The 15,369-nt window shown below is 50.1% G+C and overlaps 3 protein-coding genes and 1 pseudogene across 12 annotated transcripts; 1 reads left to right on the top strand and 3 right to left on the bottom strand.

The window, feature by feature from the left end:
• Positions 1 to 882: 882 nt before the first annotated feature.
• Positions 883 to 1,469, bottom strand: Rpl23-ps8 (ribosomal protein L23,pseudogene 8; annotated as a pseudogene).
• A 3,280-nt stretch (positions 1,470 to 4,749) lies between these two features.
• Positions 4,750 to 8,153, top strand: Mogs (mannosyl-oligosaccharide glucosidase). The gene is made up of 4 exons (NM_031749.3): positions 4,750 to 5,101; positions 5,194 to 5,423; positions 5,895 to 6,091; positions 6,238 to 8,153. The coding sequence occupies exons 1-4, from the start codon at positions 4,756 to 4,758 to the stop codon at positions 7,967 to 7,969; spliced, it is 2,505 nt and encodes an 834-aa protein (NP_113937.2). The 5' UTR covers positions 4,750 to 4,755; the 3' UTR covers positions 7,970 to 8,153.
• A 141-nt stretch (positions 8,154 to 8,294) lies between these two features.
• On the bottom strand, positions 8,295 to 10,710 carry Wbp1 (WW domain binding protein 1). 7 transcript variants are annotated; one of them, NM_001443527.1, is made up of 5 exons: positions 10,474 to 10,710; positions 10,043 to 10,144; positions 9,450 to 9,552; positions 9,132 to 9,308; positions 8,295 to 8,968 (listed from the first exon to the last, which is right to left on the bottom strand). In NM_001443527.1, the coding sequence occupies exons 1-5, from the start codon at positions 10,540 to 10,542 to the stop codon at positions 8,508 to 8,510; spliced, it is 912 nt and encodes a 303-aa protein (NP_001430456.1). In that variant the 5' UTR covers positions 10,543 to 10,710; the 3' UTR covers positions 8,295 to 8,507. The 7 variants fall into 7 exon arrangements, with proteins under 7 accessions (NP_001430456.1, XP_087512767.1, NP_001430455.1 ...); XM_087656641.1 differs by having other exon boundaries at positions 10,024 to 10,144; NM_001443526.1 differs by having other exon boundaries at positions 10,043 to 10,147.
• A 323-nt stretch (positions 10,711 to 11,033) lies between these two features.
• Positions 11,034 to 14,318, bottom strand: Ino80b (INO80 complex subunit B). Of its 4 annotated transcripts, none has more exons than XM_087658753.1 (5): positions 14,137 to 14,318; positions 13,721 to 13,928; positions 13,408 to 13,526; positions 13,101 to 13,270; positions 11,034 to 11,634 (listed from the first exon to the last, which is right to left on the bottom strand). In XM_087658753.1, exons 1-5 carry the CDS (start codon positions 14,243 to 14,245, stop codon positions 11,098 to 11,100), a joined length of 1,143 nt encoding a protein of 380 aa, XP_087514879.1. In that variant the 5' UTR covers positions 14,246 to 14,318; the 3' UTR covers positions 11,034 to 11,097. The 4 variants fall into 4 exon arrangements, with proteins under 4 accessions (XP_087514879.1, XP_087514880.1, XP_087514882.1 ...); XM_087658754.1 differs by having other exon boundaries at positions 13,408 to 13,542; positions 13,721 to 13,913; positions 14,137 to 14,218; XM_087658756.1 differs by having other exon boundaries at positions 13,408 to 13,542; positions 14,137 to 14,218.
• Between the last annotated feature and the right edge of the window lie 1,051 nt (positions 14,319 to 15,369).

Raw genomic sequence — 15,369 nt, forward strand, 5'->3', positions numbered from 1 at the left:
ACTCCTTGCCCTGTACCACTTTGATTCTGCCTGGTGTGGTTTTCCCTAATTATTTTGCTGCCATCTCATCTCATTCTTCAGGTCGGTAATGGCTTACTTCCACAGCCCTGAAATAAGTTTTTGGTTAACATCCATTAATGTGACCATGAAATCATTTTAGAGGGTTAAATGGCATTAAAAGTTATCTTTTCAGGCCCAGAGGAGTACTTCGTGTTTAAGAGCACAAGCTACTCTTTCAGATGACTCAGGTTCAATTCCTAGCACCCACATAGCAGTTCACAACTGTTGTAGGGCATCTGACACCCTCTCACAGACATACATGTAGGCAAGACACCAAAGCACATAAAAATAAATCAGGAAAAAGCGTATAAAAAAGTTATTCATGCATGCCACCTGGCTTTTTTTTTTTTTTTTTTTTTTTTTTTTTTTTTTTTTTTTTACTATTTTATTAGGTTTTTTTTACACTTCTACATCCCTGACATTTCTTTTACCCTAATCCCTTCCAATCCCCCAACATTATATAGGAGAGAGAGAAGATTGGACAGAAAAGGGGATATAGACCTCTATAGGCTACTTCCTGCTTATTATGGTTCTTGGGTTTCTTGGGACAAGTCCAGTGTTCGTCATCAGAGTACCCAGCAAACCAGCAATAGCAAATGCAGCAGCAGCAGCAGGAGGAGGGAACAGCAGCTGCAACGGGCCCTTTCCAGAGTCCCCAGAATTAAACTGTGCAGTGGGCAAAATCACACCCCTGCTAGTGCACAGGCAATTCATAATCACCTGCCGTGAAGCAGCCTCTTGCCCCACACCTAGGACTAAGAGATAATTTTTTTTAATTTTTTTACTTTTTAATGAATATTATGTTACAAACACACTGGAGAGTCATGCAATGCTTCCTGCATTGGATGCAATCCTGGGCCACAAGTCTGCACACCCCTTTGCAGTGGGATCTGTGACAGCAAAACCTTTCACCTCGACTTTATTGTTTGCTATGGCCCCTGCATTATCTTCAAAATAAACACCCCAACTTTTCTTCCACATGACTTGTTGCCGAATTACCACTACCTTTTTTAAAAAAGATTTTATGTATATGAGCATATATGAATACATTGTCTTCAGACACACCAGAAAAGGGCATTGGATGCCATTACAAATGTTTGTGAGCCACCATGCGGTTGCTGGGACTTGTACTCAGGACCTCTAGAAGAGCAGTCAGTGCTCTTAACCGCTGAGCCATCTCTCCAGCTCTACCACTACCTTTTTTCTTAGTTCTGGTTTGCCTTTCTGAACTGTTGCCCACACCAGCAGCAGGAAGTCTTTTCAGCTGCCCCTTGATTCCCTTTCACAGAGATAATATACAAGTTTTTGGCTCCTGTGTTGTCAGCACAGTTGATCACAGCTCCTACTGGAAGACCCAGGGAAATTTGGAATTTCGCTCTGGAGGACCCACCACATCCTCATTTTGACATCTTGAGCATCCAGAGAGCATCAGAAAAGTGTAACTGGATTTTTAAAAAAAACAAAATTCTTACTACAGCCACATGAGTATTCTTTTAAGAAATTTTAGTTTTATTTATTTATTTATTTATTTTGGTTCTTTTTTTTCGGAGCTGGGGACCGAACCCAGGGCCTTGCGCTTCCTAGGCAAGCGCTCTACCACTGAGCTAAATCCCCAACCCCTGAAATTTTAGTTTTAAATAAATGACCAAAGGTTGGATATTTTCCTTTAACATGCTCCATCTGTTTTGGGTTTCTGTTGTCATTGTCTGGTTTCCAGATAAAATCTCTCACTGAACCTGGACCTTACCCTTCTCAGCTAACCTAGCCAGCAAGCACCCAGGATCCCTGTCTCCATCCCCCAAGTGCTGAGGTTACAGGCATATACTATCCCACCTGGCTTTTTATGTGGGCAGACTGGGTCCCAAGTGAGCTGGTGCTTTCCCAGCAAGTGCTCAAATCACTGGGCCACCTTCCCACCAGCACCTTTGTTCCTCATTGTGAATTACAAGAGGAGGGAAAAAAAAATAGCCCTCAGCCACTGCCAGAGAGCTTAATGAATGCCCAGCTAAGAATGGCTGTGTAGTTCACCAAGTAATACTGTAACTCTTCTCTGCTTAAATGAGTATTAGAGGCTCTCCCACCATCCTTTAAGAAAGACAACTCCCTGAAGGCTGTAGAATATATCTGCCTGGGGTGTGTGTTGCAGGATATTTGATCATTCTGTGAACCCTGAGATTGTGTTATTTACTGGGAAAAAAAGGTTTCTAGTTGTGGCATGGCTCAGCCTGAGCACACACCGCTAATCCAAGAGCTTTCTGCTTGAATATTGTAAACAAGATTAAAGTCTACCGTAGGACAAGAGGCAGAACAAGCAACCACTGCTCAAGTATTGTCGGGAAGTGAGCATAAGATTATTGAGATAAAATTATAGAGAGTAAGACTGGTGTGTTTATATAAAGATGAAGAGAGGGGGATATGTTCTATGGAGGTGTGGTGAGGTATGGGGAAAGGGTAGAGTTGGAGTTCCAGAAAAGAATGGCGGGAAGGATGAGGTACAGTTCAGTGGTAAAGTAAACCACAGTGGTAAATAACAATAGATAGAGAAACAAGGATAGAGATATTAGGAAAACTCCCGAATCTAATTCCTTTCCTTTTGTTTCTTCTTTGACCACAGCTATACCCCGAAAATGCCAACCACCACCAACCTTGCCTCTCGGGGCCCCCACCTTTATGTATCCTCTGAAAAGTTCCCAGAATTCTATATGTCACACAATCACAGAAATTATCTGCAGCTGGCAAAACCACATTTCAGCTAGAGCATGAGGCAAACCATAGCTGCTATGGTCAGTCTAAAGCAGCCCATATCCCTATACCTGGCATTAAAAGGAAAACACATTCTTTTTTTTTTTTTTTTTCGGAGCTGGGGACCGAACCCAGGGCCTTGTGCTTGCTAGGCAAGCGCTCTACTGCTGAGCTAAATCTCCAACCCCAGGAAAGCACATTCTTATAACATTTCTATGTACTTTTTAAAAGAAACCAAAAATCCAAAGTTCTCAAAAGTGTTACTACAGTACCTGCCTAGCATGCAGAAGTTCCCAGGTTCCTTTCTGGCACTCTAAGTGAACAAGTTGAGTGAGTGGGTGAATGAACGAGCCTGGGCTGTAGCTGTTGGCAGAGAGCTTGGCTAGCACTGAATACACTAATAGTGGCATGTGTACTTGTAACCCAGCACTGGGAAGGCAGAGGCTGGAGGGTCAGAAGTTCAAAGTCATTTTTTGGCTACACAGCAATTTCCAGGCCAGTCAGGGATATAGACTATCTTAAATGTAAAAATCAATAAATAAAATTACAGGCTAAGTTACAGGCAGACTTGTCTGAAGATATAGGACTGCTTAAAGAAACAGACCCTACCTAGGCTTCCTTGCGAGTCCACTCCAAGAAGAATGGAAGTTGGGGTGTGAATAGTGATACAGCTTAATTCATATACACTTGGGTTTTGGGGTTTTTTTTGTTTTTTTCTTTTCTTTTTTTCGGAGCTGGGGACCGAACCCAGGCCTTGCGCTTGCTAGGCAAGCGCTCTACTACTGAGCTAAATCCCCAACCCCTACACTTGGGTTTTATAAGCTAGCCCTGGGAAGCTCTGTGGCTTGGATCCAGTTACTTACATTTCCTAGGCCACGATTTTCTGCTACCAGATTAGATCTGGGCAGTGATGTGTACAAGTAGCTTCTGACACCCTGGAGGCTGAGGCTATCATAAACCTTGGGGACAGTCTGGGCATATAAATACAACCAACGCGGCTTTATATAGCAAGTTGGAGGAAAATCTAAACAATCACATCCCCCAAAGAGGGGAAAACTGGCTTTAGTATGATCATTTTTTTAGAAAAATACTTTTAAGTGTATGGACGAAAGTGCAGGGTCAAAAAAGGCCTTTAGATCATCCGGATGTATCTGTAAGATGCCATTTTGGTGCTAGGAACTGAACTCATATCCTCGGCAAGAGCAGCAAATATGTTAACCGTCAAGTCATGTCTCCTGCTTCATTCCTTATTCGTACTTTTTTCTTTTTTTAAAGCATGGTCTCACTGTGTAACCCAGGGCGGCCTCAAATTCACGGAGATCCTCCTGCCTCTGCCTCCTGAGTACTAGGATTAATGCTGAGAGCCACCACGCCTGGATGTTATTTTTTTTAACAGGATGGAGGGAGGTGGGGAGGGAGGGAGAAGGGGAGGAGGGAGGGGGGAGGGAGAGAAAGTAGGTGAGGTGCGCACAATCTACAGCATAAGCGTGGAAGTCAGATGGTGTATGCTTATATGTAGGCCAGAGGTGAAGGACATCTTGTGGAAGTCTGTTCTCTTCCTTCCAAGACGTGGGTACGGGGATCAAACTTAAGTCGTCAGCCTTACGAGCGAGCGCCATTACGGCTGAGCCATCTCTCCAGGCCATGATCAGTAGTAAAACAAAACAAAACAAAACAAAACAAAACAAAACAAAACAAAACAAAACAGAAGGGACTCAGAATGCAATTGCTTCTCTCTCCTTCCCCTTGAACTTACACCCACTGACGCATTTCACCGATTGTGTCCTGTACTCAATATTGAGTACAACCAGCCACAGCGCTTCCGGGTTTCGGGGCCGGACCTGACGTGTAGGGCGGGATTTCCGGCAGGGGCGGGGCGCTCAGGGAGGCGCGGGGCGAAGGCTCAGTTCGCTGACCGCACGGTGGCAGCCGGTGCGCGTGCTGGCTGCCCGCATGGCCCGGGGCGAGAGGCGACGGCGCGCTGCGGCCGCAGAGGGGGCGCGGCCGCTGGAGAGGGCGCGGGGTGCGGGCCGGCGGGATGGCAGAGCCGGCGGGGCGCGCGGCTCGGCGGGCGGCGCGGCCCTGGCCGTGGTGGTTTTGGCGCTGGCCTTCGGCCTGTCGGGGCGCTGGGTGCTGGCGTGGCTCCGTGTGCGCCGCGCGCTCACACTGCACCCCGCTCCGTCAGCGCTACCGCCGGACTCCTCCAGTCCTGCCGTGGCCCCGGAACTCTTCTGGGGTACCTATCGCCCACACGTCTATTTCGGCATGAAGACTCGCAGCCCCAAACCACTGCTCACGGGTAACCCTGGGGCGGGTGAGTGGGGAGGACTCAACAGTCTTCGCAGAGTTAATACAGTATATATTAACTTACGTGGCCATTCTACTTCCCAGGACTGATGTGGGCGCAGCAAGGCGCCACCCCGGGGACCCCTCCTAAGCTCAGGCACACATGCGAACAAGGAGACGGCGTGGGTCCCTATGGCTGGGAGTTCCATGATGGACTCTCCTTTGGTCGGCAACATATCTATGATGGGGCCTTAAGGCTCACCACTGAGTTCGTCAAGAGATCTGGGGGTCATCACGGAGGGGATTGGAGCTGGAGAGTGACCGTAGAGCCTCAGGTCAGGACACTAGGATCTTTGCTCAGCCCAGATGTCCCCCATCCTCCCCTCCCAGCAGCAAATGCAGTATGTAATGGAGGTTGACAGCAGTGACACTAGGCTGGCTGACAATCTCTGCTATTTCCTTGTTTGTAAAACAGTGACACCTAACTCAAAAGATTAAATGAAACGGGTTGGGGATTTAGCTCAGCGGTAGAGTGCTTGCCTAGCGAGCACAAGGCCCTGGGTTTGGTCCCCAGCTCCGAAAAACAGAAAAAAGAAAAAAAAAAGATTAAATGAAACAATCCATGTGTAATTCTAAAACATCCGTCATTTTCCAGAGGAACCCTGTTCAGACGCAGTCCACTGGGTGGGTCTGCTTATCCTCAGTATTGACAGATGTATGTTTGCCACAGTTCTTGTAATTCCTGCTAAAACTGATTCTCAAAAGGATGTTTTTCTGATGCTTTGTTGTGTTCCTTGGTCACCTAGGCCTCAGGTACACCTTCCTTCCCTTTGGTGTCCCTGTTCTTCTACGTGGTAACAGATGGGCAAGAGGTCCTACTACCAGAGGTTGGAGCCAAAGGACAGTTGAAGTTCATCAGTGGGCACACCAGTGAACTTGGTGACTTCCGCCTCACACTTCTGCCACCAACCACTCCAGGAGACACTGTCCCTAAGCATGGCAGGTAACTGGAGGATTGGTGCAGGGGTGCTTGGGATATTGACTTAGCCTGGTCTCTAGGACCCCTCCCTCCGCACCTTTCCAACCACTGGGACTGGTAAGACATCCCTTTCATAAATAACATTCCTTATTTGTCTTCTTGCCTCCAAGCTACAATGTCTTCTGGTCCTCCAACCCAGGGCTGCCTCTGCTCACAGACATGGTAAAGAGCCACCTAAACAGCTGGTTTCATCACCGGCCCCCAGGAGCCTCTCCGGAACGATACCTTGGCTTGCCTGGATCTCTTAAGTGGGAAGAGAGAGGCCCTAGTGGGCAAGGGCAGTTCTTGGTCCAGCAGGTGACACTGAAAGCCCCTTTCTCTGTGGAGTTTGTGTTTGAATCTGGCAGTGCCAGGACAGGAAGAGACCAAGCCTCTGAGCAGCTGGTAGGTGGCCAACTGACCCGGGCCCTGGAGAGCCATGCTGCAGCATTCAAGGAGCGTTTTGAGAGGACCTTCCAGCTAAAGGAGAAGGGCCTGAGCCCTGAGGAGCAGGCTCTGGGTCAGGTTGCCCTCAGTGGCCTACTTGGTGGGATTGGTTACTTCTATGGACAGGGTTTGGTGTTGCCAGACACTGGCATGGAAGGGTCTGAACAGAAAATGGACCCTTCCCTATTTCCGCCTGTCCCCCTTTTCTCTGGGGTCCCTTCCCGGTCATTCTTCCCACGAGGCTTCCTCTGGGATGAAGGCTTTCACCAGCTAGTGGTCCAGCGATGGGATCCCCACCTCACCCGGGAGGCCCTAGGACACTGGCTGGGGCTGCTCAATGCTGACGGTTGGATTGGGCGAGAGCAGATTCTGGGGGATGAGGCCAGAGCCCGAGTGCCCCCGGAATTCCTAGTGCAACGTGCAGCCCATGCCAACCCTCCAACCCTGCTCCTGCCAGTCATACACATGCTAGAAGGCCGGGCCCCTGAGGACTTGGCCTTCCTGCGCAGGGCTTTCCCCCGCTTGCATGCCTGGTTCTCTTGGCTCCATCAAAGTCAGGCAGGGCCAGTGCCACTTTCCTACCGCTGGCGGGGCAGGGATCTAGCTTTGCCTACCCTACTTAACCCCAAGACACTGCCCTCGGGCCTGGATGACTACCCCAGGGCCTCACATCCTTCTGCAGCAGAGCGGCACCTGGACCTGCGGTGCTGGGTGACATTGGGTGCCCGGGTGCTGTCACAGCTTGCAGAAGAGCTTGGGGAGACTGAAGCTGCTGCAGAGTTGGGCCCATTGGCTGCCTCTCTAGAAGCAGCTGGAAGTCTCGATGAGCTGCACTGGGCTCCTGAGCTGGGTGTCTTTGCCGACTTTGGGAACCACACAAAAGCAGTACAGCTCAAGTCTAGGCCCCCACAGGGGCTGGTTAGGGTGGTAGGCAGGCCTCCACCTCGACTGCAGTATGTGGATGCCCTGGGCTATGTCTCTCTTTTTCCTTTGCTGCTACAACTGCTGGAGCCCAGCTCACCCCGCTTGGGACCCCTGCTGGACGTTCTAGCTGATAGCCGCCATCTCTGGAGCCCCTTTGGGTTGCGCTCCCTTTCAGCCTCCAGTCTCTTTTATAAACAGCGAAATACGGAACACGATCCACCTTACTGGCGAGGTGCGGTGTGGCTGAATATCAACTACCTGGCTTTGGGGGCACTACACCACTATGGGCGTGTGGAGGGTCCTCACAAGGTTCAGGCTGCCAAACTCTACCGTGAACTTCGGGCCAATGTAGTAAGCAACGTACGGCAGCAATACCAGGCTACAGGGTTTCTGTGGGAACAGTACAGTGACCAGGATGGGCGGGGCATGGGCTGCCGCCCCTTCCAAGGATGGACCAGTCTTGTTTTACTGATCATGGCTGAAGAGTACTAGTGGGACAGAAGGAAAGCTAGGCCTTTGTGTCACTTGGAATATGCAGACAAGGGCTTGGGTTTCTGGTCTCAGTGTTTCAGATCCTGTAAGCTCATCTCAGGTGTCTCCTTATTGTCATCCCATACAGCTCTGGGGTGAACGTGAACTCAAAGAGTCTATTTTTCTAAATAAACTGGAAAACAACATAACTGGCCTCTTGCTTTTGGCAGTTTTGCCTTGGGGCTATCCTCAATAGGGTGAGGTGATAAATGGCCACTGCTTCACAGCAAGTGCGGTTAGGGGACATGCAGTGAGTTGAGGTCTACTCTACCCAGAATCACAAGCAGCTGGTTCATGTCTCTTTAATGAGATTAAAGGCTCCTGTGTATGTTTTGGGAGTGAGTAAAGATAGCACAGTCCTCAGTATTGCCCCTCTTCAGGGCTTCAGCCCTTTCAGGCATCTTCTAGGAGGGTGGAGAGGGTCCCACATGGAGAACTGCAGTTGAACCAGGGCTGAATCCTGGTGCCAAGTAATACCCAGTTTTCCTCTTGAAACTACTTATGGGATGTCCCCATAACTAGAAGCCAGCCCCACGGGAGGGACCTGGGACATAGGCTCTGGGGGCAGTGCACAAGGGGAATGGTCCTCCAGGTCTGGTTGGGTGGCACTAGCCCTCAGCTCCTTGACTAGCTCACCTTCGCTGGAGTCAGGACAAGGGCAGAGCTCAATCCCTGAGTCACCAGTCAGGTGTCGATAGCGGCAGGAAGGGGGTGTGTGGACTGGGCTCACTCCTGCCCTGGGCTCACCCTCCTGAGGAGGGAGAGCACTCTGGTTGGAGGAAACACCTTCTACACTTGTCCCCTCCGACTGGGCAGAGCAGCTGGATTCGGAAGAACAGCGGGTGCATTCATTGGAAGTAGTCAAAGGGTGACCAGGGGCCATAGTGTAAGGAGGTGGTGGTGTGCCTGGGTGGTGAACCACATCCTCATAGGCTGGGGGTTTGAAGGCGCTGAGGAGGCCTGCGGGAGAGAGAACAGCATGGATGACTGAAGGACCTGAGCTAGAACAGCCATCTCTCCTTTTAGGGGAAAATGCTCTGAAATGTCTGCCAGTAGAAGTGCGGTTGAGGGTCCTGGCTTGGGAGGGGCTACTGGTTCTGCACCCAAGAGCCAAGTCACTCACGAAGGTCAAGCAGTGAACCAGTTGGAACAGGGCCAGCCCCGTGGCACGCCCCATGGTAAGCCAACAAGTTGATTTCACGCTGCCGCTGTTGCTGTTGCAGCCTGAGTTTAGCTCTTCGGTGGCGGAAGGCACAACAACAGCTAAAGAGGATGAGGACAGTCCAAAGCAGCCAGAACCCTGCAGGAGGCAAAGAGGGCTCAACTCAGATTACCACCCCAGCCCCCAGCCCCCATGCAGAGAAGGGTCTTTGGTAGCTGAATTCAGAAATCGAAGGGAGGATGGGCAGGGAACCTGAGATGGATCCCTTAGAAGACTCACACCAGAGTTCATAGTAGTAGGTGCAGCAGCCAGTCTCCCCACAGCAATGGCCACTCTCACAGAGGTAGGGCTGGGTATTCACTCCTGGGCACAGCTCTCGAAGCTGGAGGCAAGGAGGCACTAAGAACTAGGGGATTCTATCCAAGGCCCTGTCCACCCCCACCTCCTGCACGCACATACACAATCCCACCCACGAGCCAACCTAGCTTAGAAGGATGGCATGGGGATGCTAAAATGAGTGTCTGTATGTAGGGTTGTCAGTATGGAAGATTTAGAATAGCCAGAAACTAGTGTAGAAAGTAGAGTATAAATACACAAAGGTGACTTCAGTTCTTTTAACCCAAGACTTTTCTCACATAAGCCTAGCCCCAAGGGTGGTTTTTGGTAAGGTAATGTTTTAGGAGAAACAAAACATAGTCCTGACGATGTGTAGGAATTTAAGACCATTTCCAAAGCTAAAAAGCTTTTAACATCTCCCACCCAGAAGATCTGCCTCCCACACTCCCGGGACAGATTTTTTTTTTCCACCCCTGGGTCTCAAGCTCCCTAGGGTAGAGGAGGAGCAGTGTGAGACCCAGAGCAGTGCTCCCAACCAGATGGGATTGCTGTGGATGATAAAGGATGGCATCCAGGGCGCGAGTCTGGGTTCCAGCTCGTCTCCAAATTGCTCCCTCAAGAGAAGATGCTGCCGGACTCTGCTGTGACAATAGGCACATAGAAAAACATCACAAATAACTGCGGCAAGACACAGGGAGCCTCCCTGGGGTTTTCACTACGCCTCTGGTAACTGGAGAGCCACTGCGGGCTTGCACTGCAACCACGAGATGGGGTCTAAGAGGCTGCAGGTAAAGTCAACCGTGTCTACGTAAGAAGTTTAGACAAAGAGTAGAATGGTCATGTTGGGGAACTTCATAGTACCTTTGGCTCCATGAACTCCTCCCCCACCCCGGACAGGAAGTGACAGGAAAGGGGAAAGAGAAATAAATGGCTGTCGTGAGATAAGCTTTTAGAGGTGCTGGGATACCTGCTGTTGCGGAGCCTGAAGTGCCCCCCAGGCCTCTTCGCTGCTGTTCCTGCTGCTGGCCCGAGCCATGCCTCCACCTACAGACCCCTGAAGACCACAGCCTTCTCCACCGCCAGCTGCCCCACTCCTGCCACCTCTGCCACCACTTCCATGGTCCCTGCCCGGCCCATTGCCATCGCTGCCACCATCACTCTCCGGCCAGAGCTCCCGGCCCGGGAGAGCTCCTCCAGAGGACACAGTTGCCCGGTCCAGCCAATCAGAATCGTTAACTAACAGTTCAGCCAATAGGAGCCGGTCACAGGTTTCTTCCTCTGCCCAATACGCTGCGGCGCCTGTGCCGCTCTCCAGACAACAAGCACACAGACAAAGACAGTGGAAAGGCTCGACCGAATGCCTGATTGACAGCAACAATAGCCAGTACGAACAACAGAATAAGCTTTGACATATCAGCCAATAAACGGCCGTCCAGGAGCACAAATTTTTTCGCCGATTGGCTGAGTGACTTCACACGCGCAGGTTCATAGTCGGCCGACTTCCCACTCGAGCAATTCTACACGAGCTGAGGCACCGCAGGAAATTTAATAGGGTGGGGGTAGACAGTGGGAATGCGGCGTGGGAGAGGCCTTAGGTGGCCAGGAGTGGGGACCCTGGACCCTCGGGTCCTCCCAGCCGTAGTTGCAGGTTGATGCGGTAGCACTGTAGGCTGCAAAGGGCCTGGCCGGTGCGGGAGCAGGCGTAACGGCGCGGGTGGGGGCAGCCGGGGACAGAGCAGCGTGGAGCGGGGCCCGACGGGGCAGGCCGCTGTGCCACCGCCGCGGGTGTGGGAACGCCGGGAGGAAAAGACAAGGTGGAGCCCTGTGCCCCGCTGCTGTAGCGCACCATGGGTGCAGGAGCCGGGGCAGCGGCGCGGCCTCCGCGCCGCTCACCCCGTGCCGCCCCGCGCCCTCCTCGCCCGCTAGGAGCAGCTGTCTTTGTGAGGCGCTCAATTGTCTGATTCTTATGCTCCTCGGCCCGCCTCGCCGCCTGCAGCCGCCGCTTCCGCGCACGCTCCTCACGCTTCAGCAGCATCTCTTCCGTGAGGGCAGGGGCTGGGCAGCCCCCAGCCACCGGCAGAGGCAGAGTCGGTGACGGCTGACTCCGAGCCTTCTGGAGCAGGGCTCGCTGGGGAAAGATAGAGAGGATGTCTGAGAACCAAATGGCAGAGATCCCCAAGTTGAGGGATGAGAAAGATGGGAAATGGAAGGTGGAGTCTTGGCAATCATCGTTTTGGGGGTCACTCCCCTCACCCATTTTCATTTGTTTTTGTTTCGAGAAGGTTTCACTATGTAACTCTGGCTGCCCTGTAGACTCACTATGTAGACCAGGACAGCCTTGAACTCACACGCTTGCCTTTGTCTCCCAGGTGCCACTATCCCCATCTTTGGGGACCTTTAATGACACACTTGCTCGTCCCAGGGCTTCTGACTCTCAGCTTCAAAGGAGAAAACAATTGTACCTTGCCTGCCCCATGTACCCAAACTGTAGCATCCTTGTGTAGGTTTTGTTGTTCTTTTAAATATCTCAGTAGAGAACATCAACTTGGATTTGGCTCAAACCAAAAAGAATTACCCTGGATTTCTTTTTTTTCTCCCTCCAAGTAGCTACTTCCAAGAGACATCCAGGATTCAGTGGGGGTTTCTTGGTTCTGTTACTGCTTTCTTCTTGACTTCTTTCTTCTCTCTTCAGGAGAGCTAGCACCAGCTCTCCTATTCTCCGCACTCCATGCCCCTCTACCAATTTATTGAGACAGGATATCTATATGTATGTTTTGGCTGGCTCAGAACTTATAACCATCCTATCTTTCAAGTTCTGGGACAACAGGACAGCCTACACTTCAGCAGCTTCCTACAGAAATCCCTTACCCTCTACTAAACTTCACTCCACTCAACTGCCAAAGTAATTATGTCAGTTATGTCACTTGTCAGCATATGACACACTGGTGACTTAGCCACATTCTCCTGGGTCTCTGTGCCTACAGGCTCTATATCAACTGTCCTCTTTGACTGAGAAGCTCTTCTGGTATCGGAAATGCCATCTCTTCAAAGGCATTCTGGATTGGAAAGATCACTCAGCAGAACACTGGCTGCTGTTGCAGAGGACTCTAGTTCAGTTCCCTGCACCTACATGGCAGCTCACAACTGTCTGTAAATCTAGCTCCAGGAGTTCTGATGACCTCTGGCTTCCATGAGCAACAAACACACACTCATACACATAAAATCAAAATAAATAAAATTTATCTTTAAAACAAAAGAGAATAATGAGCCATTCCCTACAACTGCCCTGATGTTTCTGTCTTGCCAGTTTCTACTTCAGCATTCCTATTGTCTAGGAATGGTTTTAAAAAGTTACTTAGGAGCTGTGTGTGGTGGCTCACACCTTTAATTCCAGCACTTTCAGGTAGAGGCAAGCAGATCTCTGTGTGTTTCTGGCCAGTCAGGGCTACATACTAAGATCACAATTAAAAAAGGAAAGAAAAAATCATTTACCATAGATATCCGCCTCTTATCGTTCCTGTTCCTCTTATTACCTAAGAAACAGCAAGTTGTCCGTATGTGTTTGTTAAATGAATACAGACGGAACTAACTTACTTGTCTTGCAGTAAGCAGCCGCTCATTGATCTCCTTCTTGAGGTCTCCGTTGTCATCTAGCTCTCCCTTCTCCAAGGCATCTAACCATCTCTGTTCCTCCTCTTCCTCCTGGCCCTCCAGATCCCCTGGTAGGTCCCGAAGTGGGGAGGGGGACAGATTACTGTCTTCATCTGGGTAGGAAGGTTGAAATAGAACATTAATTTAGCAAAGTTGGTCCCAGGACACTGAAAATTCTCAGACCCCACCCCTTTCCTTTTGCTGGTTATAAATGAGCAACCCAGCTCCTCCACCTCCAGGGTCTTCTCACCCAGCCAGGCTCGGTACTGCTCCAGAGGCACGCCTTCCATAGGTTCCTCTTCATTATCCACTACCATCAGGGGAGAAGGTGATCGAGGCCCCTCCGGGATCACAGTGAAAGTAGGGACACTGCAGAGAAGAAACGCTACTCTACAGTGAACAAGCGGCTCTCTCCTACTCGGGGAGCTTACGTACAGGTTTTCCAACCTGCTTGGATTCTTGCTGCCTTAACTTGAACCCTAAAGCCAAAGTTCATTTTCTATTTTCCAAAAAGCCTAGCCTACCCGCTGCTGAATTTTCCCGAGTTAAATTCTTGATCTCACCTCTTGGTGCCCAGGACCTGTCCACCCAGCTTGATTTTAAGTTTAAGTTGGGGCTTCGCAGGAGCCTGCAGCGTCGGTCCGGCCTCCTCTTCCTGATGATGCTTTTTCTTGTGTTTCTTTTTATGTTTCTTGTGTTTTTTCTTGTGTACTCCGTGGCCGTGGGCACCTGCCAGGCTCAACTCCAGCGTTTCCCCTGCAGAAGGAGAGCCTGTCAGAGGTGTTCCATCAAATAGTGGCAGGGGAAGATCTGACTAAACTAACAATTCAACTGAGTCCAACTCTTCCCACGTTATTAGCTGTTACCATAACAACAGCACCGCCTCGCTCCTTCCCACCTGTGGCGGGTTGACCTGGCTCCACCGAGTGAGAGTGACTCCTTTTTAAAGATCACCTAAGTTAGAGCCACCCGCGCTTACCTGGCTCGGGGGGCTCCATAGCCCCAGACGTGCTCCCGCGCCGCCACAGCTTGCTCATGGGGTCCTGCAAAGGGAGAGGACTGGAAACGGTCGGGACACAAGCCGACATGCCTTTTCCGCCCCGCGGAAGAACGGAATCCAGCAAAATAACCGGCTACTTCCGGTGCCTGGCAACCATGTTTGTGCGTGGTACGCTTTACAGCCAAAAATACCCCGGTAAGAAACAAGGTCCGTTCGAAATAAAAGTTCCGGCACCTTCCAGTTCTAGGCCATCCTTAATGCCATCTTGCTCTCAAAATGAAAGTTCAAATCTTCTAGGAGGCCACAAAAAATAGTAAGGCTTTCCCTAACTTGGGCTCCCTCTACTAAGATTCCAGACCTGTTCAGTCTGCCTCTCTCTGTGTCGCCGACTGTCTCTGTCTCTCTGTCTCTTCTCTTTGTTGGTCTGTGTCTCTCCTCCCTGCCCTCCCGCCCCCCCCCCCTTCTGTCTCTAACCCCCTCCGCACGTCCCCATTCTCATTGGTAGGCAATTGGTAAACATTATTGTAAACACTAAGCTTCTCAACCAAGAAAAGTTGTGAAATAATAAGATTGACACAGAGTTTGGGTTCCAGAGAACAGTAACATTTAAAGAATACAAGCATCCCTCTAATGCAACATCTAAATAAATTTGCTACACCCCTGTACTGTGAAGTTAGGAAACTGGTTAACTTTAACAAAACCTGACCTAGGAAGGTAGGAAACCGGTGAAAGAAATTGCTAATGTGTGGTTGGGAAACAGGTAGGTGGGGACCTTTATTTTGTTTCGTTTTTGTTGTTTGAGAAGGGGCCTCACTACGTACCCAGGTTGGCTTGATCCTCTTTATGTAAGCCAGACTGGTGACAAATTCATGAACTTTCTACTTCAGCCTTCCTAGTGCTTCGATTACAAACATTAATAACCAAGCTTTGCTGGCATTTTTCACAAATCCTTTCCCTCTTTGAATTTTTAATAAAATTTGTAAATGTTTTTCTTTTAACTAATGTATACATACTTTTAAAAAAACCACACAGAGTTGAATGTGCCAATAAATAAGGGAAAAACCTCTAAAAAATGTGATTCAGGGATGGAGAGATGGCTTCCGTAGTTAAGAATGCATACAACTCTTGCCCAGGACCCAAGTTCACTTTCCACCACCCACATCGGGCAGCTCACTGCTGCTTGTAACTCCATCTCTAAAGAAATCTGATAGC

This window comes from Rattus norvegicus, chromosome 4 (assembly GCF_021556685.1).
Source record: "Rattus norvegicus strain SHRSP/BbbUtx chromosome 4, alternate assembly SHRSP_T2T, whole genome shotgun sequence".
Taxonomy (NCBI): Eukaryota; Metazoa; Chordata; class Mammalia; order Rodentia; family Muridae; genus Rattus; species Rattus norvegicus.

Bases quoted from the DNA above. Each gene is read 5' to 3' on its own strand.
- Mogs (NM_031749.3), top strand. From the start codon at position 4,756: ATGGCCCGGGGCGAGAGGCGACGGCGCGCTGCGGCCGCAGAGGGGGCG. The intron at 5,102-5,193 runs GTAACCCTGGGG...TCTACTTCCCAG, and splicing joins CCCCAAACCACTGCTCACGG to GACTGATGTGGGCGCAGCAA. The intron at 5,424-5,894 runs GTCAGGACACTA...TTGGTCACCTAG, and splicing joins GAGTGACCGTAGAGCCTCAG to GCCTCAGGTACACCTTCCTT.
- Wbp1 (NM_001443526.1), bottom strand. From the start codon at position 10,542: ATGGCTCGGGCCAGCAGCAGGAACAGCAGCGAAGAGGCCTGGGGGGCA. The intron at 10,148-10,473 runs GTATCCCAGCAC...CTATTGTCACAG, and splicing joins TTCAGGCTCCGCAACAGCAG to CAGAGTCCGGCAGCATCTTC. The intron at 9,553-10,042 runs GTTGGGAGCACT...CCTTGCCTCCAG, and splicing joins ATCCACAGCAATCCCATCTG to CTTCGAGAGCTGTGCCCAGG.
- Ino80b (XM_087658753.1), bottom strand. From the start codon at position 14,245: ATGTCGGCTTGTGTCCCGACCGTTTCCAGTCCTCTCCCTTTGCAGGAC. The intron at 13,527-13,720 runs GTGAGATCAAGA...TCTTCTCTGCAG, and splicing joins CAGGTCCTGGGCACCAAGAG to TGTCCCTACTTTCACTGTGA. The intron at 13,271-13,407 runs GTGAGAAGACCC...CTTCCTACCCAG, and splicing joins GCAGTACCGAGCCTGGCTGG to ATGAAGACAGTAATCTGTCC.